This window comes from Canis lupus, chromosome 8 (genome assembly GCF_003254725.2).
Source record: "Canis lupus dingo isolate Sandy chromosome 8, ASM325472v2, whole genome shotgun sequence".
NCBI lineage: Eukaryota > Metazoa > Chordata > Mammalia > Carnivora > Canidae > Canis > Canis lupus.
Window position 1 is genome coordinate 70,523,525 of NC_064250.1, and position 27,854 is coordinate 70,551,378.

The following is a 27,854-nucleotide window of genomic DNA, read 5'->3' on the forward strand; positions in this document are numbered from 1 at the left end:
TTACATGAGCATTCTGGTTTATAGGATTGTTAGTTCAGTATAAAATAATGAATTGGCTTTTTGGCTTAAACTTTAACTTCTTATGCATTAGATGATCACAGGACAGCCTCCCTGGGCACTAAACATGGCAACAGGACACTGAAAAAGTTGAGTTTCTGGGTGAGGAAGGTTGAAGGCCAGACCGTTCACATGATAATTCTCCTGTTTGAGTCCGTGCGTTAGGCATGTCTGTGCACCGTGGTGTACAAGGACACGTGCCACCACTACCCCTCCCCTTGCCGCAGACACCTGACCACGTCCTTCCTCTGAGCCACCTGTACACACGTTAGTGCCAGCAGTGCTTGGCTCCTGTGTTTGTTGGTAGGTCTTTTCCTTTCCCTAGACCATAAGAGCCCCCGAAAGTAGCACCCTTGTGTGTGTCCATCACAACAAGCACGGTGAGGCCATAGTAGACTCTGAACTGTTTGATCTTTGTGTGCATCTTGTTTGAAACTAGCAATGCGGGATCCCTGGGTGGCGCAGCGGTTTAGCGCCTGCCTTTGGCCCAGGGCGCGATCCTGGAGACCCGGGATTGAATCCCACGTCGGGCTCCCGGTGCATGGAGCCTGCTTCTCCCTCTGCCTGTGTCTCTGCCTCTCTCTCTCTCTCTGTGACTATCATAAATAAATAAAAAAAAATTAAAAAAAAAAAAGAAACTAGCAATGCTTGTAAATATGCTACTCGATGTTACTAAGGCCTGCCTCTGCAGACTTACGGGGGAAAGCTGTGCTAGATAGGCATTTTAATGCAGCTAGTGCAGTAAAAAAAAATCCCATTTTGAAATAATGTCTTACATGAAGGATTGGCGTTACTAAATAGAAATATCACTAAAGAAGATGAATGGTGGCTTTACACTTTGAATGTTCTATAAGAGGTTTTATGTATCCTGATCCAGTCATAAAAAAGAAACCAACTATTTCATCACCTTAAAGAGAATAGAATCGTTGTATATGTCTTTATTCTTTGTGGCACTTGGCAATACCCTAATCTCAAGGACTCTCTCCTCTGTGGGGGGTGTAACTGAGGAGCTCTGAACCCACCACCCTTCCCGCTGGCTGGGAGCAGCCTGGGACAGGGCACAGTGGGACCCCAGACACACTTAACTCCTGTGAGACTGGCAACTCTTCTGACAAGTGACTTTGGCTGGGGATGTTGTCAACTTGACCACAGCTTTCTGAAACTGCTCTGCAGTTGGAGATTAGCCTGTGCAACCCTCCTTCCTTCCCTCTCTCCATCTCGGGTTGCAGACCTGCTCTGTGAGCTGACAGTCCTTCCTGCCTCTTCCAGCTGTTGCCCCCTTTCCCTCACAGATGTTTCCCCAAACAAATGCCTCAGTGTCTACTTCCACCATCAGGTCCTGTTTTTTGGTGGACACGAACTAATGCGACAGTGTAGTTCAGCCTTCCAGGACTCCTGGAGCCTACTTCTGTCCATTACTGGGAGAGGAGGCTTGAATCCATCAACAGAAATTGTGTATTTTTTCTCATTTCAGTTCTGTGCCTTTCTGCTTTGTATATATATTTTTTCTTTTTAAAATATTTTATTTATTCATTAGAGACACACAGAAAGAGAGAGAGGCAGAGACACAGGCAGAGGGAGAAGCAGGCCCCATGCAGGGAGCCTGATGTGGGACTTGATCTCAGGACCCTGGGATCATGCCCCGGGCTGAAGGCCCGTGCTAAACTGCTGAGCCACCCAGGGATCGCTTCTGCTTTATATATCTTTTTAAATTGTAAAATATATAGAACATAAAATTTACCATTTTTCCATTTTTTCATGTATGGTTCAGTGGTATTAAATATGTTCATATTGTTGTATTGTTTCATGCATTTTATTATTATTTTTTTTTAGAGAGAGGGAGAGGGAGTGAAAGAATCCTAAGCAGGCTCCACACCTAGCACCTGATGCAGGGCTCAGTCTCTTGACTCTGAGATCATGACCTGAGCCAAAATCAGAGTCAGATGCTTAACTGACTGAGCCACCCAGGCGCCCCCCTCCTCCCTCCCTCCCTCCCTCCCTCCCTCCCTCCCTTCCTTCCTTCCTTCCTTCCTTCCTTCCTTCCTTCCTTCCTTCCTTCCAGAGTGTGTTTCATGCATTTTAAAATTCTATTATTAGGTACTTATAGATCCTTTTATCACTATAAAATGTCTTATCTCTGGTAATATTCTTTCTCTACTTTGGTGTCAATGTAGATTCTCCTACTTTCTTATAATCACAGTTTTCATGTTAATATCTTTTCCATTCTTACCTTTAGTTTATCTGTGCCTTTATATCTAAAGTGCATTTTTTGAAGATAACCTAAGGTCAGGTATGTTTTACTCAGTTTGACAATCTCTACCTTTTTTTTTTTTTTTTTTAAGTAAACTATAACCAGTATGGGGCTTGAACTTGTGACCCCAAGATCAAGAGTTGCGTGCTCTACTGACTGAGCCAGCCAGGCACCCCGACAATCTCTACCTTCTGTTTGGTATATTAAGGCCATTTGTTTTGAATGTAGTTACTGATGTGGCTGGGTTTAAGTCACAGTTTCTCAGCATGACGCAGTTGACATTTTGGTTAGGAGATGCTGTCCTGTGTATTGTAGGATGTTGAACAGCACCCCTGCTTTCTACCTACTAGATGGCAATAGTATCAGCCAAGTTGCAACAACCTCCAGATAATTGTCAGATGTCCTGGGCAGGGTGGGGTATAAAATCATCCCTGTTTGAGAACCATTAGTTAAGCCTACCATCTTGGTAAGTGTTTTTTACTTACTCCACCTATTCTTTACATCTTGTTTTTTTTTTTTTTCTTTTACTACAGTCTTTTGGACTAATTATTTTTTCATATTTTTATTTTATGTCCCATATGGCGTTTAGGCCCTACCTGTTTTATTTTTCTGTAGTTTTTCTACAATTTACAACATGTGTCCTTTAACTTATCTCCATCTACCCTCAAGTAATAGTATATCACTTTACAAATGATATAAGAACTATACAACAGGGGCAGCCCCGGTGGCCCGGCGGTTTAGCACCGCCTTCAGCCTGGGGTGTGATCCTAGAGACCCAGGATCGAGTCCCACGTTGGGCTCCTTGTGTGGAGCCTGCTTCTCCCTTTGCCTGTGTCTCTGCCTCTCTCTCTCTCTGTATCGGTCATGAATAAATAAATAAAATCTTAAAAAAAAAAAGAACTGTACAACAATTTATTTTCCTTTCAGATTTTTTTGTTGCTGGCATATAGAAATACAACTGATTTATGTATATTTCACTTATATCCTGTTTTATAGATTTCTTGGGGCTCTCTACATAGGTAATCACTTCTCCCTGTGAAGAAAGCTTTTTACTGGGATCCCTGAGTGGTGCAGCGGTTTAGCGCCTGCCTTTGGCCCAGGGCGCAATCCTGGAGACCTGGGATCAAATCCCACGTCGGGCTCCCGGTGCATGGAGCCTGCTTCTCCCTCTGCCTATATGTCTCTGCCTCTCTCTCTGTGTGACTATCATAAATAAATAAAAATTAAAAAAAAAAAAAGAAAGCTTTTTACTTCATCTTTTCCAATGTGTTCACCTTTCAATTTTCTACTTGATTTACTGCGCTGGCTAGGACCTCCAGGATAATATCCACCATGAGAATGGACATCTCTGCTTTGGCGTGTACACTCACTTGCTTCAGATTCCTATGGATGCTTTCTATTTCTATTTATTTGTGTTTCTAGTTTTCTGAGAGTTTCTATCATGAATTAATATTGAAGTTTCTTAAATACTTATTCTAAATCTGTTGAAGTGGTAACATGATTTTCTTCTTTATTCTTATTTATTCTGTTAATATGGCATATGTATTGAGTTTAATTATTAATCTAACTGCATTACTTCTAAACTCCACTCTGTCATGATGTAGTGTCCTTTTAAAAAATCTTATATATTCATTTTAGTAATATTTTATTATGGTCTTTTGTATCTATATTCATGAGAGGTGTTGGTCTATAGTTTTCTTATGATGTCTCTGTTCTTTCTCATCATACATGTAAGTGTCTTGTATTCTTGATTTTTTTTGTTTGAATGTCTCTGTCTCTAAGTTGTTTAGACAGGCATATATGCAAAGCTAACAGTTTTTCTCTCAGCATTTTTTTTTTTAAGATGTTATTTATTTTATTCATGATAGACACACAGAGAGAGAGAGAGAGCCAGAGGCACAGACAGAGTGAGAAGCAGGCTCCATGCAAGGAGCCTGACGTGGGACTCGATCCGCAGACTCCAGGATCAGGCCCTGGGCCGAAGGCAGACACTAAACCACTGAGCCACCCAGGGATCCCCTCTCTCAGCATTTTGAAGATGATTTTCCATTGTCTTCTGGACTTTATTGTTTCTGTTGAGAAGTATTGTTTCGTTGAAATTTTTATTTTATTTTATTTTCAAGATTTTATTTATTTATTCATGAGAGAGAGAGAGGCAGAGACACAGGCAGAGGGAGAGGCAGGCTCCATGCAGGGAGCCCGCTGTGGAACTCGATCCCAGGTCTCCAGGATCAGGCCCCGAGCTGCAGGCAGCGCTAAACCACTGAGCCACACAGGGATCCCCAGTGTTGAAGATTTCATGTAATCTCTACCCAACGTGGGGCTCAAATTCACAACCCTGAGATCAAGAGTCACACACTCTGCCAACTAAGCCAGCCAGGTGCCCCAAGAAATTTGGTTATTAATAATTATTCATATCTGGTCATTTACCATTTTATCTAACATATTAATATCTTCTCATGGTCTTTGAGGTTTTACTGTTTCATGACATATTGTGTATATGTGTATTTATTTTCATTAATCTTTTTTCAAGGCTTATACTCCTGAGGAGATGAGTGTTTCATCAGTTCTGGGCAACTTCTAGGCCTTATCTCTGAAGATATTGCCTTCTGTTTTTCTGCTTTTCTTCTAGTTGTCCCAATTAGATATAGATTGGACCTTCATCCTCTGTCCTCTAGGATTCTGCTCTTTCATATCTTTATCTTTTCCTCTATCTTTGTTGTACTGATCTATCATCTAGTTTAATAATTTTCTTTCAGGCTCTTGGTGGCTCAGTGGTTAAGCATCTGCCTTTGGCTCAGGTCGTGATCCCAAGTTCCTTAGATTGAGTCCCGCATTGGGCTCCCCACAGGGAGCCTGTTTCTCCCTCTGCCTATGTCTCTGTCTTTCTCTCTGTGTCTCCCATGAATAAATAAAATCTTAAAAACATTTTTTTTCTTTTAGCTGTGACTAATCTGGTATTTAATCACCACTAAGATTTTAAATTCTTTTGACTCTTTTTCATTTCTATTTCTGATAGTGGCTTACTATTTTTTAATTTCCTTTTATATCTTTTAATAATTTTAAGCATATTTCTTTTATGTTTGGGTCTCTTTGATCTAAATGCAATACTTGGATGGGGGCAACGGGCTGTCCAATTCTATTATTGTTTTTTTTTTTAGTTTATTCTTCTTCATGAGCCCTTTTTCCCTATAGTCTCTAATTGGGAGCTCCATGGCTGGTCCTAATATGTGTGAATGCTGAGGAACCTGGGTCAAGACTGTGTCCCACAGATAGGGTTTTTTTCTTTTTTTCTTTTTTCTTTCTTTTTTTTTCCCCATAGATAGGGTTTATACTCACTCTGCTGGGCCCCTTAGAGTGCTGTTAACACAGAAGCACTTCAGATCAACTGCCTGGCATGGAGTTCATTTTGAGTAGAAAGAGAAAAGACATTCAAACTCTGATGCTGAATAGGGCAGGCTTAGGATGACAGATTCTTGGGTGGCCCCGGTAGCTCAGCGGTTTAGCGCCGCCTTCAGCCCATTCTCAATTCCAGTGGTCCTGGAGACTCGGAATTGAGTCCCATGTTGGGCTCCCTGTGTGGAGCCTGCTTCTCCCTCCGCTTGTGTCTCTGCCTCTCTCTGTGTGTGTCTCTCATGAATAAATAAATAAGTAAATCTTTAAAAAAAAAAAAAAAAGATTCTTGGGGAACATTATTTTTTATTCACTCCAGTTGATGTTTGAAAGAAGACAGAGTTCCTTGTCTACTCTGTTTGCCAGCAAATTGATTTTTCCCTAGTTTATACTTTCACTCAGGGTTAGATTTTCAGGGGTTCTACAGAGACTTTGCAGCAGGTATCAGTTCAGCTTCCCATCTCATCTGGCCTGAAGCCTCGTTCTCATTAGCTCTGCTCAGCTTAGGAAACCAAGGCTCCTGGTAGTGACCAGATAGGCCTGGGGTGTCCCATAGCTTCAGGTTTGGCTTCTTGTTTGACAATATTCTCTTTGGGTTTGCCCAAAACTTCCTGGAGATTAGCTATGCATTTAAAAGGATGTTTTATGGGGGCACTTGGGTGGCTCAGTCAGTTAAGCATCTGACTCTTGGTTTTGGCTCATGTCATGATCTTGGGGTTGTGAGATCGAGCCCCATGTCAGGGAGCCCCATGTCAGTGTGGAGTCTGGTTGGGATTTTCTTTCTCTTTCTCTCTCTGACCTTCCCCCCACTCACTTGTGTTCTCTCTCTCTCAGATAAATAAAATCTTTTTTTTTTTTTTTTAAGAAGGATATCTTATGTATCTTACTCAGCAGTTCTAGGTGTTCAGAAAGGAACATTTTCCAAAATAGCCAGACTTATACTGTGGGAATATGTGGCCTCATATTTTGTTTCTATTGGAAGCTAAGTATTGATAATCTGATTCTTGGGACATTTTGGTTCTTAAGTCAAGAACCATAACATTTATTAATGATCATAATAAATAATATTAACTTAAAATATTGATCTAGTAAAAAGCTTATGTACAAGCACTGCACATGGATATTCAGGCTTTCAGCCCATCTGAGTGATGATTTGTATTTTGAAACCATATCTTCAGAAAAATTACACAACCATTTTGAATTTGTGTTATTATATAGCAAGATCTCCAATAAGAGATTTTTGATTCCTGATGTGGTGGCAAATTTTATAATTACGAATTCCCAGGATGCTGTTATCTTCAATATCCTGCTGCCATGTCAAGACTACCTGTGTCTAAGACATGTACTATCACTGCCTTTCCTCGGAGCAGCACCAGTGGATTCTGCTCAAGGACCTATCACTTGTGTTTCCCACTCCACAGATGATAAAGTTCTTTTATTCTCGTTCTTCTCCCAAGCCTGCCAAGCCTTCCATCTATCTACAGGGCCTGTGGATTCACCCTCAGAGGGTGCATAGAACAGCAGGGCAGGACAGGGCCTCTGGAGAGAGCCATACTTGGGTGTGAATCCTAACTCTTGACTCCTCCAGCCATGTGTCCTTAGACAAACCACTTCACCTTTGTAAAATGAGGACACCCCAGCACCTACCTTCATGGTTGTTTGAGGAATCAAGGAAATAATGCATGTGAAGTGCTTAACAAGTTGTCTGGGGACAAGGGGCACTCAGTAAAGGGAGTTGCTGTGCTCCTTGCCTCGTCATCATGCTGTCATCATGCCAACCAGGTCTTGACAGACTTTTCCTTCTCCATCAGGGTTTACTGCCTTTGTGCTCATTCAGTTTGCTGCTTCTCTGGTCTAGGCCCATACTAGCTCCAGCCTGAACTGCCACAGAAGCTCCTGGCTGTGGGAAGACCTCCTTCTTCTGTGCTGCACCTGATTGGGCTTATCAGAAATACCTCTGATGGATACACAGGAAAAGTCAGGAATCTTTCAGGGCTCCCCCTTTGCCTTCCTGTAGCTTAAGATCCAAATCCTTTACCTTCCATCACGATCTCTCACCAGATATATTTATAGCCCATGAGAATACCCTGAAAGCTGTAATGTACCAGATGAAAGTGAGTGCAGTCATCACCACCCCCGCTGGCTGTAGGCGGCTTTTCATGTGCGTGGCTCTCTGCCACAGCTCAGCTTTAAGAGGGCGGGACTGCGACCTACTTTAGTTTATATCACCATAGCAGCTGACTCAGTATCCTGAATGTGGAGGGTATGCTTCTACACTTGACAGATTGATTACCATCTAAATTACTGCATCAAAATGTAGGGATCACAGTAGTTTATTGGAGATTTGCTATATGTCTTAGCAAGGTCAAATGGTTGTGTAATTTTTCTGAATGAATGGTTTCACTTAATGGGCTGGAAGCCTGAATATCTGTGTGCAATGCTTGTGCATGTGCTTTTCCTTTTTTTTTAAGATTTTATTTTTTTGAGAGAGAGCGAGCGGGGGAGAGAGAGAGAGGGAGAATGAGCGAATAAGCAGGGGGCCGGGAGAGGAAGAAGCAGGCTCCCTGCTCTCAACTCATAGCTGATCCCAGGACCCGAGATCATGACCCAAACTGCAAACACACGCCTAACTGACTAAGCCACCCAAGTGCCCCCTGTACATGTGCTTTTTTTTTTTAATAAACCAATGTATTAAGCCTGAGTTAGTGTTTAGAATTTAATTTGATTACTGATCTAAGAAGGAATCCATTTGCAAAGTGCTTTCAGATGAGCTTGATCCTCCCTGCAAGCCTGTGTGGCAGGCACACGTGGACTACAGTAATTAAATGGCTTGTCCACATTGAGAGAGAAGAAAGCAGAGCGTGGACCTGGGATAGCTCTTCTTACTCCAGACTCCTGTTCTGGGGGAAGGAAATACCTCTCCAAGCTCTTTAGTACTCTCAATAAGAGCTCAGAATATTTACACTTGATTTTTTTTTTAAAATATTTACACTTGATTGATCAGCATTTCCCGAGTTAGAAATGTGTTATTTTGTCATTTCAAAGATTAAAGACCTACAAAGAAAAAGGAGGGTTCTAACAGATGTAATTATTTTTCTGTATGTATACATTTTCAACCAGGACTCTGTAGAGGCTGCAGCCTGATGAAGCTTCCACCTCCATGGGTAATGGTTACATTTTGGAAGCTAGCCTGATTACAGGTCCATTTGTCGTGGATGTTTGTTCTTTTAGGGGAAAACAGAACCCATCACAGTGGTGAAGCTGCTGAGCTGCTTTGATGACCTAGTGGCTGCAGGCACCGCCTCTGGGAGGGTTGCTGTCTTTCAGCTTGTATCCTCGCTGCCAGGGAGAAATAAACAAGTAAGTACTAGTTGCTTTGGCATTTCTTAACTTCTTGGCATATTCTTCCTGGATTTTCAAATGAGAAATCCTTATATGCCTGGAAAATACATGCTCAGAAAAAGCTTCACCCTGTGCTCTTTATAAACCAGATAACATTTCTGTTCTTGGTAGGACACTTGGCAGAAAGCACATTTGGACAATTTAGATTTTGCCTAATTTTCTCTGGCTGTCCTTTGTTAGTTTTAAAGATAAATAGCCTGGGATCCCTGGGTGGTGCAGTGGTTTGGCGCCTGCCTTTGGCCCAGGGCGCGATCCTGGAGACCCGGGATCGAATCCCACATCAGGCTCCTGGTGCGTGGAGCCTGCTTCTGCCTGTGTCTCTGCCTCTCTCTCTCTCCCTCTGTGATTATCATAAATAAATAAAAATTAAAAAAAAAAAACAAAAATTTAAAGATAAATAGCCAGAGGGAACCTTCTAGCATTTTGCCTAGGAAACAAGGTTGGGAAAACAAGCTCCTCCATGAGTAGGAAGGATTGTGTACCCCCTTGCCCACAGAGCCCCGTCTCACAGTGTCCACCCTTTCTTTCCTTGTGCGCATGTTTACCATTTATTCCCAGCTTCGGAGATTTGATGTCACCGGTATTCACAAAAATAGCATAACCGCTCTGGCTTGGAGCCCCAATGGAATGAAATTGTTCTCTGGAGATGACAAAGGGAAAATTGTCTATTCTTCTCTGGATCTAGACCAGGTAAGATTATTTCCAGAAATATTTTGGCCTTCTTTATTTGGAGAAATTATATCCATAATTACATTTTAGTCAGTCCTTTTGTATTCTCAATCATTGTCCCTTTATAATCTCATTATTTGTAACATTTTCCCTCAAGGACTTCTCTAACGTTTTCTAAGCTTCTACTTCGGTGACTAAAGGGTTGGCAACTCTTGTTTGCACTGGCCCCTTCCTTCACAGTGTTCATTCTCCTGCTGTCTCCTGCTGCCCCTTCAAACATAAGCCATTGTCACTCCTCTCCTTGAAGGGTTTGTAGGAGCCATGTGAAGCCTTTCATAATCATAACTGGGGACAGAGGGCGGCCCTAGTGGCTCAGCAGTTTAGCACCATCTTCAGCCCAGGGTGGGATCCTGGAGACCCAGGATCGAGTCCCATGTCAGGCTTCCTGCATGGAGCCTGCTTCTCCCTCTGCCTGTGTCTCTGCCCCCCCCCCCCCTCTCTCTCTATGTCTCTCATGAATAAATAAATAAAATCTTAAAAAAAAACAAACAAAACTGTGAACAGAGTTCAGTGCTTTCAGGGGGTGGAGAGCTTGCCCTGTGGGAGGGAGTGGGCAGAGAAGGTTTGGTGGCACCCCAGTACCCTAAGCTATGGGTGCTCATTCCCCATCAGTAGATGAAGAACCCAAGGCTCAGTGGCCCAGTCACTAGCCGGGTCATAAGGAAACACCACAAGCAGAGCTCAACTTCAGGCCGAGGTTCTGCCCCAAAGCCCATGCCTTTTCCACTTCACGTGTGGCTCTGTGTGAGCTTGTGCTTCATTTGATCATATCTGCCCAGCTGGACTGAACACCTTAGTGGCATGAGCCTTTCATTTTCTTATTTGTAGCCTTCATTCCTCATGGATAGTAGGAACTCAGCAATTACCAGCCAAATGGCTTTTAGTCCCTCCAATCCACGACTGGACTATTGCAAGTTAGCTCTAGCACTAGTTCTCAAGGCTTTTGGTTTTCAGGACCCCTCTACACTCTTAAAAGGAGGACCCCATGGAGCTTCTGTTTGTATAGGTTATATATAAGTGCGCCATTTTGGAAATTAAAATGGAGAAATTTAAATTTAATATTTATTAATGGTGTTTTGAAATAATAAAACTGTTATTAGTAACAGTTAAAGTAACATTTTTATGAAAGTAACTATTTTCAAAACAAGTGAAAAGGACATTGCTTTACATTTTTACAAATTTCTTTAATGGCTGGCTTGATGGAGGATGGCTGCATGTTGCATAAACTGATACATTGTTTTGGTTGGAGTATGTAAAGAAGATCTGGCCTCTCACAGACCTGTAGTTGGAAATGGGGCAAATACTGTAATAGCCTTTTTAGAGAATTGTGGGTATTCTTCATTAATCTTATCCCCCAACTGGCGGATGGTGTTTTTTTATTTTTAAAGGTGAGTGGTAACTGGGAAGCTGAAACCATATGGATGGATTTTTTTTTTTGTATTGTTACAGTAAAATCCAGTGGCCTGTCTTGCACTTTGAATGACTCCTTGATCCATGCATGATTTCATGTGTTGATCACTTGGAAAACACTGATCTGCAGATCTTTTCAAATGTTGACACATTTAATTATATAATATCAAAGAACGCATCTTTGTTAATTTTTAATATCACCATCATTCTGATCAGAAAAGTCTTTAGCTACTGAGAGTTCCCCAAATTCACAGGAATTGATACAAGTTTTCAATTTGAATCCTCATTGGAAAACTTGAAATTTATTTACTTATTCTTTCTTTCTTTCTTTCTTTCTTTCTTTCTTTCTTTCTTTCTTTCTTTCTTTCTTATTTATTTATTTATGAGAGACACAGAGAGAAGATTTTATTTATTTATTCATGAGAGACACAGAGAGAAGGCAGAGACACAGGCAGAGGGAGAAGCAAGTTCCCTGCAGGGAACCCGATGTGGGATTCAGTCCCAGAACTCCAGAATCACGCCCTGAGCCAAAGGCAGACGCTCAACTGCTGAGCCACCCAGGCATCCCAAAAACTTGAAATTTATTATCAGCAACAAACACTAATACTTGTTTTCACTGAAGTGGCAAGGTCACTTTGTTCCATCTGAGAAAATGTCTGCCAAATACCCATGCTTTATAATTATAGTATGTCAAGTAAAAATGGTATTTTGTCAGGGGGAAAAAAGCAGCTGGTTGAGCTCATAGCTCTAATGGTCAAACAAGTGCTTTTCCTTGAGAGACCCAGAGTACCTCAGTATGCAGCAGAAGAACCATGTGCATGTCCCATTTTATCACAGAAAATTCAAAACTGTGTGTACCCAAGAGCCAGGATTTAATTAAATTGAGATTTTTCTGCATCAGAGACAGTCTTCATTGAAACACACGTTTTTGCCGTGAGTGTGTGATGGTAGAGGGCACCATGATGATTATTGGGGTTCAATGCATTGCTCTGTCCACTGTGGCTTTTGTGTCAGTGCAAATGTCAGCTCAGTGAAAAGGCAGATGCAACCTGGTATTATAATGAAAATACATTTGGCCTTGCAGACTCTTTGGAAAAGACTGCAGACCATAGTTTGAGAACTGCTGTTCTGCAGGAAAGCATTGAGGTTATCAGGAGTCCCTGTGTTATATGTACCTTTCTTCTACTCAGGCCTGCGGGCAGCACCAGGAGAGCACTGCTTGTGAGTCCGCATTTCAGGAAGTGGAGAGAAAGCCGTGTGCAGAAAACAGTGTCCTTATTAGCATGCTGATAACTTTTTCCTCAGCTTTATTGAGGTTCTGATAGGTTTTTTAAAAGATACAAGTACAAAGAGATTTGCAAAAAAAAAAAAAAGATATGGGAGGATGAGTGTTTTTGCAAAATTCATACAATAAATTTAGTTCATTATAAGCTAAGTCAAAAACTGAAAAGCTAGAGTTTACGTAACTACAAATGTGGGAGGGAAATCTGTTTTAAAAGTACTTGGTGTTTGAGGGTAATGAGAATTTATTTTCATTGTGTTGGTGGTTGTATAACTGTGTGCCTTTGTCAAAATCCATAGATGTGTATACCTAAAAAGCGTGAATTTTACTGTATGTAGATTTTACCAGTGAATCTGATTGCTGCCCTACAACTGCCAAAAGTCTGTGACAGTACATCAGTATTTCTTAAACAATTAAATTCAGTCAAGGGAAGAGTCACTTGTAGAAGCAGATTTTTGACACCAAGAAATAAGAGTTTGTTTGTGCTAGCAGTAAAATGCCTTCTAGAGTTTACCTTTGTTCTTCAGTATATTTAATACTATTTCAATTCCTTTCTTCTGTTTGTTCTGAGCCTTTCAGTTGGCAAGAATATAATGTCCCCAGAATTGCTTTGAACTCTTTGTGGGGGAAGAGTGTAATGTGACCTCAGGTGATAGTTGTCACAGTAATTTTATAAAAGTCCCATTGTGTTCTATTAGAATAAACAATACAGTGTAACATATTTCTGCTTAGATCTTTGTGGACTCTTCTTCGAACTCTCTACTGAGACATTTTAAGGGAAATTATACAGAATTTTTTAATGTTTCTTGCCAAACTTGATGTAGCCGGAGATAGATGTTAACATTGTTTTCTTGGTAATAAGAACTTTTCGAAATAAGTTCATCACAGTGGGCTGACATTGAATCTGATAAGAATTAACAGCATATGTTTTAAGGTGTAAACTGACCCAAATTCAAATAACAAAAGGATGCTTCCCAGTCATAGAGGAAGGCGGGTTACTTTAACTCCATGTTGAGTTGCGTTTAACTGGACTCTCTCACAGGGTGTCTGTAACTCCCATTTGGTTTTGGAAGAGCCATCCTCAATTGTGCAACTGGATTATAGCCAGAAAGTGCTGCTTGTGTCTACACTACAGAGAAGCCTGCTTTTTTACACAGAAGAAAAGTCTGTCAAGCAAATTGGAACACAACCAAGGAAAAGGTAAAGGTCACAAGTGCCCCAGGGTGGTGATTACAGAGAAGTTTTAAGTTTTTCTAGGTTTCCTGTTTGCCATGTGCAAGCCCTCTGTAGCTCTAAGCCTGGAGTTTCCCAGTGGGTCCCTAACCTGCCCAAGGCACCTTGTCCTAGCATCAGACAGGAGGAGTGTGTCCCTCTTGTACTACTGCAGGAAGCTGCAGACATGGCCTCTCTGCCTTGAGTGCCAGGATGTGGTCTGCTTGGGTCCACTCCTGTGTGGGCACCCCCCACCACAGCCCCAGTGAAGGATCGGGGACCCCTCTGCACTGTGTGGGCTGTGCCAGGCTTGGGGATAGCTAGCACACAAGGCAGATGGGAGCCTACCATTATGGAAACTTAATAAACTCAGCAAAAAAGTTTTTAATAGCTGTGTTACCTGCTATGGAGCAATGTGCAGCATGCTATCAAGCTTCTACCTAGCCTGGGGATGAAGGCATACTTCCTGAGGGAGTGGGTAAGGAAGATGTGGAACTGGCCAAGAGGAGTAGGGAAGGTCTGGAGGGGGAGGCTTCCAGGCTAAGAGATTGTCCCCCCATTTACCTGCTACCTGGAAGGACAGTAAGAGAAGGGATAGGCCAAGTCCAGTTGCCTGCCAGCCGTGTGGGAAGAGGCAGCAGGAGTGCATGGGTGACCTCCCTGCCAGAAACACACTTGTAGAGCTCTGGGGCCCAGTTTATGTGGAGGTTGGGTCAGTGAGGAGGGGCTAGGTAGAGCGATGGGGCCACCCCCCCTCATCCTGAGAAGAGAGGGACAGAGAGCCAAGTGGGGGCAGGAAGAGAGGATGGGTGCCAGCGGCTTATAGGTTGGGCGGCAGGATTTAGAGAAGTCCCTGGTAAAGGGGCACTGTTGCCTACAGAGAATCAGTGGGGCAGGGTGGGTGGGCTGGGGAGTGTGGAGAGCAAGCTGGCAGTGAGAGAGACATGGGTTGGCTGCGCCCACAAGGGAGGGCCTACGGAGCCTGGTGGTGACAGCTGGGCGGGTGACGGATGGCCTGGAGAAGGGGAGGTCAGATGGGCGGAGCATGGCAGCCCTTAGCTATTAAAAGACCTGGTCATGCCTCCCTTTGGTTTCTGTTTTTCGTGCTGAATACCGCCTCAATTCCATCAACAATTTGGCCTTTTTATAGCAGTAATCTCCTTGTTAGCTCCTGGGAAACACAATAGAATTTGTAGCTGGGGCTTAGTGGTTCTACACATCTATATCTTGCTTTTCCCTCTGCCAGTGTCCCCCTAGTCTGATGTTTTGTTCTGACTTTTCATCAGTATCTTACTACATTGTGTGTTTTTAGAAGGATAGTGGAGGATAAAGACAGATACAAAAACCAGGTACTTTTCAGGTGGCTCAGTCAGTAGTCTTTCTCTTAAGACCTGGTCTTCCAACCTCCTGTGTGGAAACCTAAGTAAGTTTCCATGAGCCCCTCCTGGTGCACATGTCTACTCTGGTCTTTTGGACTGTGCCAGCACTGTTCCAGGCTGCAGACACAAACAAATGTGTCCCCCTTCTCCCAGGTAAATATATTCCACTGAGCCTTAGAGAAGTAGTGATAACAGAGCAAATGGAAAAGTTGTTCACCTCTTTGTCTTAAAGGCTTGTTTTCCTGTTGGGTGCTATTTGAGATTGTGGTTCAGAAAGGGCATCTGCGGAGTCTACCCCCTTGGAAGCAGTGCTTCATTCAACAAGTATTTGGTGCGTGCCTGTGGGGCAGCAGCGTGTAGTGGACAGCAGTGAGCAAGGGGATAGGTCTCTGCCCTGAAGCAGGATAAATGTGTAGGCCTGGGTGCATGCTGTGGAGAAAACAATCAAGGTGAAGCCTTAGGGGTGGGAGTGGCATGCTCTCTTAGAATGGTCTGGAAAGACTTCTGTGGGAATGTGATATTTGAGCTGAAGCCTCAAACATGGGAAGAGCTGATAGAAGAGCATTTTGGTCTCAGGGAACAGCAAATGCAAAGGCCCTGCATTGGGCCAGGGTTTGCAATGTTCAGGTAGCCCAAGGGTCCAGGGTGACATGGAGTGGGTTGGATGCCCTGGTAGAAAATGAGATGGGAAAGAAGGGCCTGAGCCAGCTTAGGGGGAGGGAGCTGGGGGACCATGTGCTGTTGCCGGAGTTATTCTAAGCATAACAACAAACAAACAAAAACAAAAGAAAACATTGAAGTGCTTTAGACAGGAGAACAGCAATATGAGGGACATTTCAGAGCTCACCCTGGTTCTATGTGGAGACTTAATTGGAGACGGACAGGAGGGGCTCAGGGAGAAGGGTACTGCAGGAATCCTGGGAGCAAGCACGGAGGCTGGCTCCTGGTGGTGGCCTCCAGTGAGATGGAGGGAGCCATAATCTGGAGATAGAAAACATGGGGTTGGATAATGGATTGGATATGGGGGCAAGGGGAAGAAAAGAGTAGAAGGTTTCTGTGTTCATGGCTGCAGCAGCTACCTGCAGTGGGCACACTGGGGCCAGCCCAGGTTTGAGGTCTAGACATCCGTTCTCTCTGGGGCATATTAAGCTGGAGGTACCTGTTAGGTAGTAGCCAAGCAGGAGTCACAGTGAGGAGTGACATATACAGGCCTGGAAGTCCTGAGATACAGGCGACCTTGAGACCCTGCCATTGGGTGAGTTTACCTAGGGACATTGAGAAATCCTTACCGAGTCTCTGGTGAGTGCCAGGCACCCTCCTCCATTCTAGGAGACAGCTGTGAACTGAGAAAGTCTCTAATCTCAGGGGCTCACATTTCTGACAGGGGAGAGCAGCATTAAATAAATATGTTCTAGAATGTTCAGTAGTAATAAATCAGGATATGGCCTAGAGAGGAGAGAGCAGGGGACAGAGGTGTGTGCCCTAGATAGGCAGGCAGAGACAGCTCCTCCACAGCAGAGACCAGAGCAGATTCCTGAAGGAAGGGCAGAGGGAACCATGAGAGGGCCTTGGAGAGAAGCTCTTAAGGCAGAAGCAGTACATGTCCCAAGTGTTTGAGTTTTAAAGGAACAATGAGGCCATGTGTGTGTGGAGGAGAAGAGGGGCGAGGACAGGACCCCATCCTGGAGGCTTTGTGGGCCTTGTCGGGGGCAGCTTCATTCTAGCATGTCAGCAGTTGTGAGAGGCTTTAACCAGGTCAGGTCACCCTTGCTGCTTTTTGGAGGGGGCAAGAGTGGCAGCTCAGAGGGGTCAGCCAGGGACTTACACCACGGCAGGGTGGTGGGAATGCTTGGAGGGCAGAGCTGTCAGGTTTGCTGACACGTTGACTCTGGGGTGTGAGAGAAAGAGATTAGTCAGAGGCCGTGGCCTGAGCACTCCGGGGAGTGGTGGTGCAGTGACCTACAGAAGCCTGGGGTGGGCAGGGGATAGAGGATAGAACAGTCTGCTGTGGACAGGAGCAGAGTCTTCCTTCAGTGGAGAGCCGAAGGGACAGGTGCAGCGGGCTCTCTGTTCACGCTCAGCATTTCAGGTCTATGGCACCAACAGATTATATATCACAGTAGAAAACATCCCTTTCAGAGTGTCTGCCTGGTGATGGAACATGCCATTCTTGATCTCAGGGTTGTGAGTTTGAGCTCCCCATTGGGGGTAGAGATTACTTAAAAATAAAATCTTAAAAAAACAAACAAACAAACAGAAATTTACCCACTCCTTTCATATTTATGTGGCTCATAAAGGGAATTAAAGTATTTTTAAAAGTAATTAGTGATTCTTCTGGAAGTCACCTCTACCAAAATTAGTTATGATTTTAGAATCCTGCAGTACCTAGACCTTAAAAGTTGGAGTTTGAGGGCCCATTTCAGAATGACATCAGCTAATGCTGCAGAATCATATTGCATGTGGATGGCTCCAAGCCAGGGGTTTAGGATAATTTGCACCTTGCTCTAGCAAGTTATCCCCAGCTTAGCTAGTCCCCACCCCTCAACCCCGCAGTGACTCAGGCTACATGTTCCAGCAATTCTTTAGAGCTAGCCACCCACCAGGACCCTCTCAGCATGTCCTTCCCCCGAGTGCCCATCCCCTCCTCACCCAGCTAGTAGTAGTCCTGGGTCTAGCCCTCTCCTCCCCATCAGCACACAGCCCTCCAGATTCCTCGGGCAGCCCTTTGAGCCCCATACAGCACCTCCTAGATGCTCTTGCAGTGGTTCATATACACGCTCATTCTGCCCCAGTATATTCTCAGACAGGGCCAGGATCTCATCTTGTTAATCTTTCACGTTGCCCGCAGCACCGCGGTCTCACACAATCCAGGACTCACATGTTAAAGTGAATGCTTTAGTTACCCAGGGTGAACAAATCAAAGTGGAAGTGACAAGAGATTTTTCTAAGAGGACCTATAAATAGAAGGAAAACATTTAACAATTGGATCACCAAACAGAAATTGATTTGACAGGAAGGGCAAGAGGAAGATACCCTGCTAGAATTCCTTGGGATCTATTTAGAGACTCTTACCAGAACAAATCCACCAAACGCAGTAATCAGACACGATGCTGATTATAGAGTTGTCCGTGAATGATCTACAGCATTAGAACCTTCTTGGTTAATCTAACAATCTTCATTTCAATGCTGAATTTGATATTTGATATCCTCCTTGGGCTGTATCCAGAGAGATTCAGTTTCTGTGGAGCCAGAGGGACCTAGGGAGATACTCATGTGCAGAGAAACATCCAGATAATAACTTTATCTGTGTGACTGTGTGGGATGGGCCCTGGAGACAGCCCCTCAGGGGAGCCTGTGTGTTGCTGTGGCAGAGAGGGTGAGGGGAGAGGGACACCTGAGGAGCAGCGGTGACATGAATGGAACTAGAGGTAGATCCCAGCTGGGAGCACCTGTAGCCCTGTGCATGACCAATGAGCAGTTGTGGGGACTTACAATGTCACCAGGAGTGCTTTTGTGCCTTCATAGATTGGGTCTCTTAATCCTCACTTTAACCTTTGGGGCGGGAATGATTACCCCTGGTTTATAGATTAGGAAACTGAGATCCAGAAAGGTTGCATAGCACATAGCAAGTGTCAGGGCTGGAAATTGAGCCCTGCTATCAATGTAGAGTCAGTATACTTTCTTTCTTTTTAGGATTTTATTTATTTATTCATGAGAGACACAGAGAGGGGCAGAGACATAGGCAGAGTGAGAAGCAGGCAGGGAGCCCGACATGGGACTCGATCCCAGAACCCTGGGATCACACCTGAGCTGAAGACAAACACTCAACCTCTGAGCTACCCAGGCACCCCTAGTCAGTACTCTTTCCACTGTTTAAAATCAGAGATGTAGTTTGAAGAGAGGGTAGACTGAGACTCTTAAACTTTGAGCTCTGGTAGGAGACTGAGATTGGGCAAAGATGTAGGACCATAAAGAACTCAGAGGGGTGCCAAGCCAGCTCAGTCAGAAGAGCATTCGACTCTTGATCTTGGGGTTGTGGGTTTGAGTCCCATGTTGAGTGTAGAGATTGCTTAAAAATAAAACCTTTGGGGTCGGGGGAAGAACTCAGATAGCTGGTGGGAGCACAGGTTGGTATAATCATACTGAAAAGTGACTCAGTGGTTTGGTGCCTGCCTTTGGCCCAGGGCATGGTCCTGGGGTCCCGGGATCGAGTCCCACATCGGGCTCCCTGCATGGAGCCTGCCTCTCTCTCTGCCTATGTCTCTGCCTCTCTCTGTGTCTCTCATGAATAAATAAATAAAATCTTAAAACAAAATGTTTGAAGTTGTCTTTCAAACCTGAACATGTTAACTCAGCAACCTAACAGTTACCCAGCAGTGCAACAGTTCCATCTCTGGAAGATTCTGGACAGACTCTTACACCTGTGTACTAGGAGGTCTGTGCGAAAATGCTCATAGCATTTTTTAAAAGAGCAAAGTAGAAATAGGGCTGCCTGGGTGGCTCAGTGGTTGAGCGTCTGCCTTTGGCTCAGGGCGTGATCCTGGAGTCCTGGGATCGAGTCCCACATCGTGCTCCCTGCATGGAGCCTGCTTCTCCCTCTGCCTGTGTCTCTGCCTTTCTCTGTGTCTCTCATGAATAAATAAATACAATCTTAAAAAAAAAAAAAAAGGTAGAAAGAACTCAAATACCCATCAACAGGGTTGTGAGTTAAAAAAAATTGTGGCATACTATGTAGCAGTGAAAATGAATGAGCAATAGCTTTTTTATTAGTAAAGATAAATATTAGGAATATAATGTTGAGAGGAAGCTGCAAAAGTATACGAATAGCATCATATTTTTATACAAATGAAAAAAAATAATACTAAAATATGTAGTGTTTAAGAATACATATGTATGTGCTTAAACTATCAATAAAAGCAAGGGAATTAAAAAAAAGCAAGGGAATTATAATAAACACAAAATTGAGTTTGGTAGTCACACCTGGGGAACAGAGGGGCAGGAACTTTTTTTTTTTTTAAGATTTTATTTATTTATTCATAGACACACACACAGAGAGACACAGGCAGAGGAAGAAGCAGGCTCCACGCAGGGAGCCCGATGTGGGACTTGATCCCAGGTCCCCAGGATCACACCCCAGGCTGCAGGCGGCACCCAACCGCTGTTCCACCAGGGCTGCCCGGGGCAGGAACATTTAGAAGCAGGAGAAAACATCAACTGTGTCGCTGGTGATTTATTTCTCAAGTTGAGGAATGGGTTCCCAGGTGTGCATTTCATTTATTAGACTTCATAACTTTTATATACCTATAAACACATATATAAAATATAGTATGTAGTATGTATTATATATATAAAACACATTCTTTTGTGTTAGGTGTTTCATAATTTTAAAACTAGAAAAAAATGCCATGCCTGGGGACCAGAAGGGAAGCTGGTCCCTGTGGTGGGTTTGGACTCAATTGTGGACATGATGCTCATTCATTGGGATGCTAGAGTGAGTACAGCAATTAAGCGTTAGAAGGAATAGAATTTCTGAACATGGAGAGGATAGTGAGACCTGGATTTGTCATCTGCCTCAATTTCCTCTTCTCTGACACTGGAGCTGAACCGTTTGCCTCATGGAGCTGCTGTGAGGATTGAGCAAGAGGGTGGGGACAAAGCCCTGAGTACAGCACTGTAATGGTCACCACAAACCAGGCTGTGTGCTCAGCGGATGCACACTTCCCAGGGGGGGCTACAGGGAGGATGAGACAGAGAGGTGACTATGTAGTAACAACAGAACAAACCATAGAAGAGGACTTGAAAAAACATCAATCTTGTTTAGACTTCTCCAAAAAATTCTTGTTATAGTTGATATTAAGGGTTGACAACTGTCACTTTAAATCAGCTCATATTTTTTTCCTTCCTTGCCTTCCTTCTCCTTCCTTCCTTCCTTCCTTCCTTCCTTCCTTCCTTCCTTCCTTCCTTCCTTCCTTCCTTCCTTCCTTCCTTCCAGCACTGGGAAATTTGGAGCTTGTTTTATACCAGGACTTTGTAAGCAGAGTGATCTAACCTTGTATGCATCACGGCCTGGGCTCCGACTGTGGAAGGCAGACATCCATGGGACTGTTCAAGCCACGTTTATCTTAAAAGATGTTTTTGCTGGAGGAGTCAAGCCTTTTGAACTGTACCCACGTCTGGAATCCTCCAACAGGGGAAGTTGCAGCTTACCTGAGAAACACCTGGGGCTTGTTTCATGTTTCTTTCAAGAAGGCTGGGTGTTGAGTTGGAATGAATATAGTATTTACCTTCTAGACACCATCAACCAGGTAAGTGATGTAATCACTCCACATCTTTGGTGTCTTTACAGTGTTTATCTACAGATTGTCTCTCAGAACACCAGAGGAAACAGTATTGATTCTAATGCTTTACTTTTTCCTTTGGGCCAGTCAGGGAAATCAAGTGAGGGTCTGATTATTTTATAGATTTGAAGAAATGTTTGGTTTTGGTAGATCCTTCTTGCTGTTCTGACACTAAGCAGGAGTCTTGTCTGCCTGGCACAGCTTCCTCACCTGGAGCTTGAGGGCAGGGTGTGCAGGGTGAGCTAGCCACCAAGCTGCCTTTTAGCCCTGAGCTGGTTTCTCTTCTAAAGGAGCACTTTGAAAGGCATTTTTGTATTCTTCTCCACTTATAGACAGCTTAAATTTTCTTCTTTCTCTGGGTACTCTTTGAATTTGATACGCACTTACTAGGTAGTAGAGTTGAGATGTTTGGTGCTTGTACATTAGTACCTTTCTTCTGAGCCCTTACCACCAGTGCTTTCTCCAACAGGTATAATTTATTTCATGAGACAAAGGAGCTGTCCATGTGCAGAGGTTGTGGCTTCCTTCAGGGTGGGCATGGCAACATGATTGGCAGCTTTCAAACCAATGTCATGTTTCTAGCTGTTCATCAGGATTATTTAAAAATTAACAAAATTTAGACCCTTTTTCTCTCTACAGTGAACTGTCTCTTGTTTGCACAGTTGGCTGAAAAGAGAATATATAAAAATCATTCAGGCTCTGGATGTCTTGTTTTCAGGCGACGTTAAGGGACCCCTCCTCCGTCCATTCATTCATTCAGAGCCATGAATGGCAGTGCACACTCATCTCTCCCACAGGAGTGCGCACATAGGGGTCCAGACCAGTCAGCACATCACTCCAGCCCAGGTGCAGCATTCCCTGTGGGCATTTGTACAAAGCGCTGTGAGCTGCGACGAGTCCTGGGCAAGTGCCACTGAGGCTGAGCTCTCTAGGGACCATTTCCTGAGGAGGATGGTACCTGAATCGAGTTGGAACTCTTCCAGTGACTGAGTCGGGAAAGGAATTGGAGCAGAGCCATGGCATCACAGAGGACCAAGGCTGCTGCGCTCAGGGCACCTGAAGCACAGAGCAAGACAGTTGTGTGAAGCTGATGGGCAGGTCCTGCTGAGGAGAATGAGCTCCATATCCTGGGGGTTGGAGGGGCACCAGGTGGGACCTGGTTCCCAGCAACTGAGAGGTGCGGTGAGCTGCTCACCTGCTCAGTTTCATGAATCTACTGGTAAATTTTATGGCTCCAGCTCATGTACCTATCAGAAACCCCCTGCCTTTGTGTTGATGAGTTTATTTTTTTAAAGACTTTATTCATGAGAGACACACAGAGAGGCAAAGACACAGGCAGACTTCTCTAAGACATAGCAGACATAGCCTGCTTCTCTAAGCAGGCTCCCTTTGGAGAGCCCAATGTGGGACTAGATCCCAGTACCCTGGGATCATGACCTGAGCTGAAAGCAGACATTCAGCCACTGAGCTACCCAGTGCCCCTGTGTTCATGACTCTTAAGAAGTTTCAGAAAGTGGGCATAACAAAGCATAGTTGTTATTTGACTCGTTTGGATTCCTGCACATGTTTGTATGCTTTCAACTCTTACTATTGCCTGTTTGTGTGATTTTTCTTTTTCTTTTTTTCTTGTTTTGGGCAGGCCACAATTGCTGGTTTGGAAGGATCAGGTGATATCGTGTCTGTTTCCTGCACAGAAAATGAAATATTTTTCTTAAAGGGAGATCGGAACATTATAAGAATTTCAAGCAGACCCGAAGGACTACCATCAATAGGTTTGCATTTGTGATAAGATATACTTATATATGTAATTGTACTTTATAATTTATAAACTTTACCATTACTTTGCTAGTTAAATAACTGGTGCATTATCTAAACAAGGAAGTATTTGGAGAGTTTTCCTATGTTTTGTTTTATTTATTTTTTTTAAGATTTTTTGTTTGTTACTATTTTTTGTTTTAGAAAGAGCACGTGTGTGAGTAGTGGGAGGGGCAGAGGGAGAGAGAGAGAGAATCTTAAGCAGGCTCCATGCCCAGCATAGAACCTGATGCAGGGCTCAATCCCACAACCCTGAGATCATGGAGCTGAAACCAGGAGTCGGATGCTTAACTGACTGGGCCACCCAGGCACCCCTCCACTGTAATTCTTAAAATATCATTTACAATACTTTTCTTGAAGCTGACCGACTTTAAGGCTCACGTAAGACAGCCTCACATTTGGTAGAGTGGTTCCATGGGTCTGGAAGATGGGGCGGCTGGACAAGTAGGGAGAAGAACCCAGCACCCACATAACTGATCTCTGGTACTCTGAGACCACATGTGGGATTAATACTTCAAAAGATAGAGATTTGCCAAGCTTTTAGAACATTAAAATCTATTATCTGGGACCTATATTTTACCTTTAACACAGTTCTTCCTATAGCATTGATTATTCTCAGTGCTTTCGACTTTTAAAAAATAATTCATACAAGTCCAGATTCTAGTGAGCAGAGACTTTTAATATATGTTCTTGTGCACACATCCACGGTCCTTTGTATACTTGAGGCTCATCATGAACTTGTTCCTGATGATGACAACAGCCATGTAGGCCCCTGCTTCTCCCCTTTCCTGTCCCTCTTCTCCTCTCTGTCACTCACTTTGTTCTATATTCCATAGACTACTAAGCCCGACCTTATAAAATCCTAAATGGAAGGTGCTTGTTCTATAGATGAGACTGGGGCTTTAGAAGATGTGAGGTACAAAGACATTACCGCTGGGAGCTGCAAGCGGCACACCAGGGACATCTGTGTGGCCCCAGAGCCCCCTCACTTGTGTGGCCTCTGGAGTTCACAGAGCAGTTTCACAGGCATCTTGTTTGATGCTGATGACAAGCCTGTGGGAAACATGAGACAGGTAGCCCCGCCACTGCCTTTCCCCAGGCCTTGTCCCCTCCCTGCTCACTGCACTCCTCTTGCCACCACGTCTGGGGTGGCATGCAGGGCCCCCCTCCTGCTGCTGCCAGCTCTCTCCAGGCTCCTGCCACCACCTGTCACCCCAGTGCCATAGGTAGGTCTGAGCGCTAGGTTTGTGGTGCTCCCAAATGTGGCTTGCCTTTGTCGGGATGCTGCCCTCTATTCTCTCCCTGCTCATTATTTAGGACCCAATTCAGGTATTTCTGTATCTCTGATACTTTTCCTGAGTGCTTTAGTCAGGCCAACCTGTCTCCCTGTCTTCACTTGATTTCCCAGGGGCCTCTCCTCCTACCCCATTGTAACTGTGGAGCCATTTACTTACCATGTACCTTACCTCACACAGTAAACTTCTTGGTTGCAAGGATCTCATAACTCAGTGTCGTGGCCCTGCATAGCACATGACACATAGAACCCCTGAGTGACAGGTGCCTGGGTGCCTCAGTCAGTTTAAGCATCTGCCATTAGCTCAGGTCATGGTTCCAGGGTCTTGGGATCAAGCCCCATATCAGCTCCCTGCTCTGTGGGGACCCTACTTCTCCTTCTGCCATTTCCCCTGCTTGTGATCTCTTGCTCTCAAATAAATAAATAAAATCTTAAAAAAAAAAATCCTGAGTATTTATTAATCTATGGTGTCCCTATTTCACAGATTAGAAAATCAAGGATGAGGGGTAAGTGACAAGTCCCAAATCAACCAGCCCTGTCTTCTGATTTCTGCTTCAGCCAATGTTGCTCCTGCCCTGCTACATTGGTCAGAAGTGTGGACTGTTTGCTGTCACCATGGGCTTGGGTTGTCTTGGCCCTGGGGGCATCTCTGCTGTTTCTTCTGTTCTCACCAGCACTAGCTGGTGTCTGAGTCACTGCAGGAAAGGGAGTAGAGGTCCTGGACCCAAGGCCTTCCAGAGCAGAGAGCAAGGTGAGGAAGAGGAGCTCCAGGCTGCAGACTCCTGGGCCCACGAAGCATTACTGAAGCCTTTTGTCTTTGTGTAATGTTAGAATATAAGTGTAACTGGTAGGAAAGTATCCCAAGTAGTCTCTCATTAGCCAGGTATTTAGGACTTGAAAAGGTGAAAATGTCATAAGGGCTACCTTGGCCCCAAATTTAGTCTGTTATGAGATGGCAGGGAGGGGGTGGGTCAGGGAGTGAATGACTTCTAAAGTCAGAGGGTAAGTCAGGATAACTGTCATTCCAGTGTATAATTTTTGTGGAAAGTGAATAAGCTCTGACTCCTGAGTTTTATGAGCTGGCACCTGCACAGCGTGGTTAGGGGCAGTGTGGCTTACAGGGGAGACGTAAGCTCTAGACTGCTGCCGTCCGGTGGGACTTCTCTGCAGGGGTGAAACGGCCTGTATCTGCACTGCCCAGTAGCTGGCCACCGCCCACCTGTGGCTGCGGAGCACTTAAAATGTGGGGAGTGCAGCTGAATTTTAGATTGTGTTTGGTTTTTGTTTTGTTTTGTTTTGTTTTTTAATTTTTATTTATTTATGATAGTCACACACACAGAGAGAGAGAGAGAGAGAGGCAGAGACACAGACAGAGGGAGAAGCAGGCTCCATGCACCGGGAGCCCGATGTGGGATTCGATCCCGGGTCTCCAGGATCGCGCCCTGGACCAAAGGCAGGCGCCAAACCGTTGTGCCACCCAGGGATCCCAAGATTGTGTTTGATTTTGAATTTAAATAGCTATGTGGGACAGTGGCTGCTGTATTGGACAGGACAGCTCTAGACCAAGACCTCCCATCAACTCGTGTGATCTTTGACAAGGCGCTTCCATGGCCAGGCTTCACTCAGAGCAGAATCCTGCCCATAGGTCCCCAGCTGTGCGCACCACAGCCTGGAGTCTGCTCCTGGTGGATCCTCGGCAACAGGAGGATGGCTGAGTGGATCAGAGTGGTCCACAGGCCTGTGTAGAGGGCTGGATGACTGGAACCGATCTGGCCATGTGACCTTGTGGTGGTGTGTGGAGAAGGACAAGTCCATGAAAGTGAGAAACTTGCTGGCTCTCAGTCCTGGGGCACCGAGCATGGTGACTTCACCCTCCACTGCCAGATCGTCCCACTGCTCTCTGATCGCACTGGACACTAACTTCATTAATGTGCTTCTCTGTCCTGGGTTTGTTCTAGTGGAACATTCCCTTTCTCTCCTTAAACTTCAAGAAATACAGGCACACATATATTTTTCAAGTGCCTTTTGAGGACTGTTATATTTAAGGCATGGTCTAAGTAGGGGATGTCACTAAGCCCTTTTCTTAGAAACAGGTACTTTCTCTTCTTTAGGAATTCTTTGTGAATTGATGTGAGAAATGCTGTATACTTAGTACTCCCCTTCCTACCAAGCCATTTACAGAAAATAGCCATGGCCAATCATTTTCCTGATTTTGGTGTGTGAGCTTCCTGGATCAAAGAACCATCCATTGGAGTGTTTTGTGTGATTCTTTTAGTTTCGCCAGTCTCCAAATTTAGCAGGCTGGTGTTTACGGTTAGCAAACCTGAGTAAGGGCATGTCGACTTTCCCGGATAAGCAGCAGTAAAACTCCACCCTTCTTTCTCAGCGCGAGATGGTCTGGAGACGCCAGGATGCACAGAGCAGGCCCTTGGACAGCGTGCAGAGAAGCCATCGGGAGCTCCAGGGTCTGAGACAAGGCTCAGGGGCTCCTCTGTGGCCAGTTCCGTGGCCAGCGAGCCGAGGAGCAGGAGCAGCTCCCTCAACTCCACCGACAGCGGCTCTGGGCTTCAGGCAGCTCTAGAGCTGGGGAGGGGCGGCCAGTCCACCTCACAGAGATTCAGTGTGATTAGCTCAGAAGACTTTGACCAGGAGCTTGTTGTGAAGCCTCTGAAAGTGAAAAAGAGGAGGAAGAAGAAGACAGGTACTGTCTGTAGCATGGCACACCCTGACTCCTGCTTCCTTAGGGGTGGTCTTGCATACTCTTTGGGAGGGCGGCTTTCACTGCATGAGCACTTGCCTGTTCAGTGAGAAGCAGAGAAGGCCTTCAGAAAACAAGTGTCTTCTTTCCTCAAAGGACTTTTTTGTTTTGTTTTTTAAAGATTTTATTTATTTATTCACGAGAGACACAGTGAGGCAGAGACACAGGCAGAGGGAGAGGCAGGCTCCCTGCGGGGAGCCTGATGTGGGACTCTATCCTGGGACTCTATCCTGGCACTCTGGGATCACACCCTGAACCAAAGGCAGATGCTCAACTGCTGAGCCTCCCAGGTGTCCTTCCTCAAAGGAGTTTTACTATGAAATATTTCTTACATTGAAAAAGAGTACAGCGCACAACTAAGTACTTTTGTGAGGTTTAAATAATATAACCTGTGTGCTTACCACTCTGCTTCATGGGTCTGGGTTTTATACTTCTCAATATTTAAATAACATTTTTGATTTATTCCTGTATAACCACGTATGAGGCCAGAGACTCTGAGCCTGAATGGAAAGTCGTGGAAATTAAAAACTCATG

General features: G+C 44.5%; 1 protein-coding gene across 2 annotated transcripts in view; it reads left to right on the top strand.

Moving 5' to 3' along the window:
* Positions 1-27,854, top strand: part of TECPR2 (tectonin beta-propeller repeat containing 2) — a 102,555-nt gene that overhangs the window by 20,959 nt on the left and 53,742 nt on the right. Inside the window, exons 3-8 of one of the 2 annotated variants that reach the window (XM_025443084.3) lie at positions 8,933-9,061; positions 9,662-9,793; positions 13,567-13,724; positions 21,108-21,420; positions 23,093-23,225; positions 26,949-27,263. In XM_025443084.3, the coding sequence (XP_025298869.3) occupies positions 8,933-9,061; positions 9,662-9,793; positions 13,567-13,724; positions 21,108-21,420; positions 23,093-23,225; positions 26,949-27,263 (1,180 nt within the window). The remainder of the gene's footprint in view (positions 1-8,932; positions 9,062-9,661; positions 9,794-13,566; positions 13,725-21,107; positions 21,421-23,092; positions 23,226-26,948; positions 27,264-27,854) is intronic. The other variant, XM_049113502.1, reaches the window with a different exon arrangement.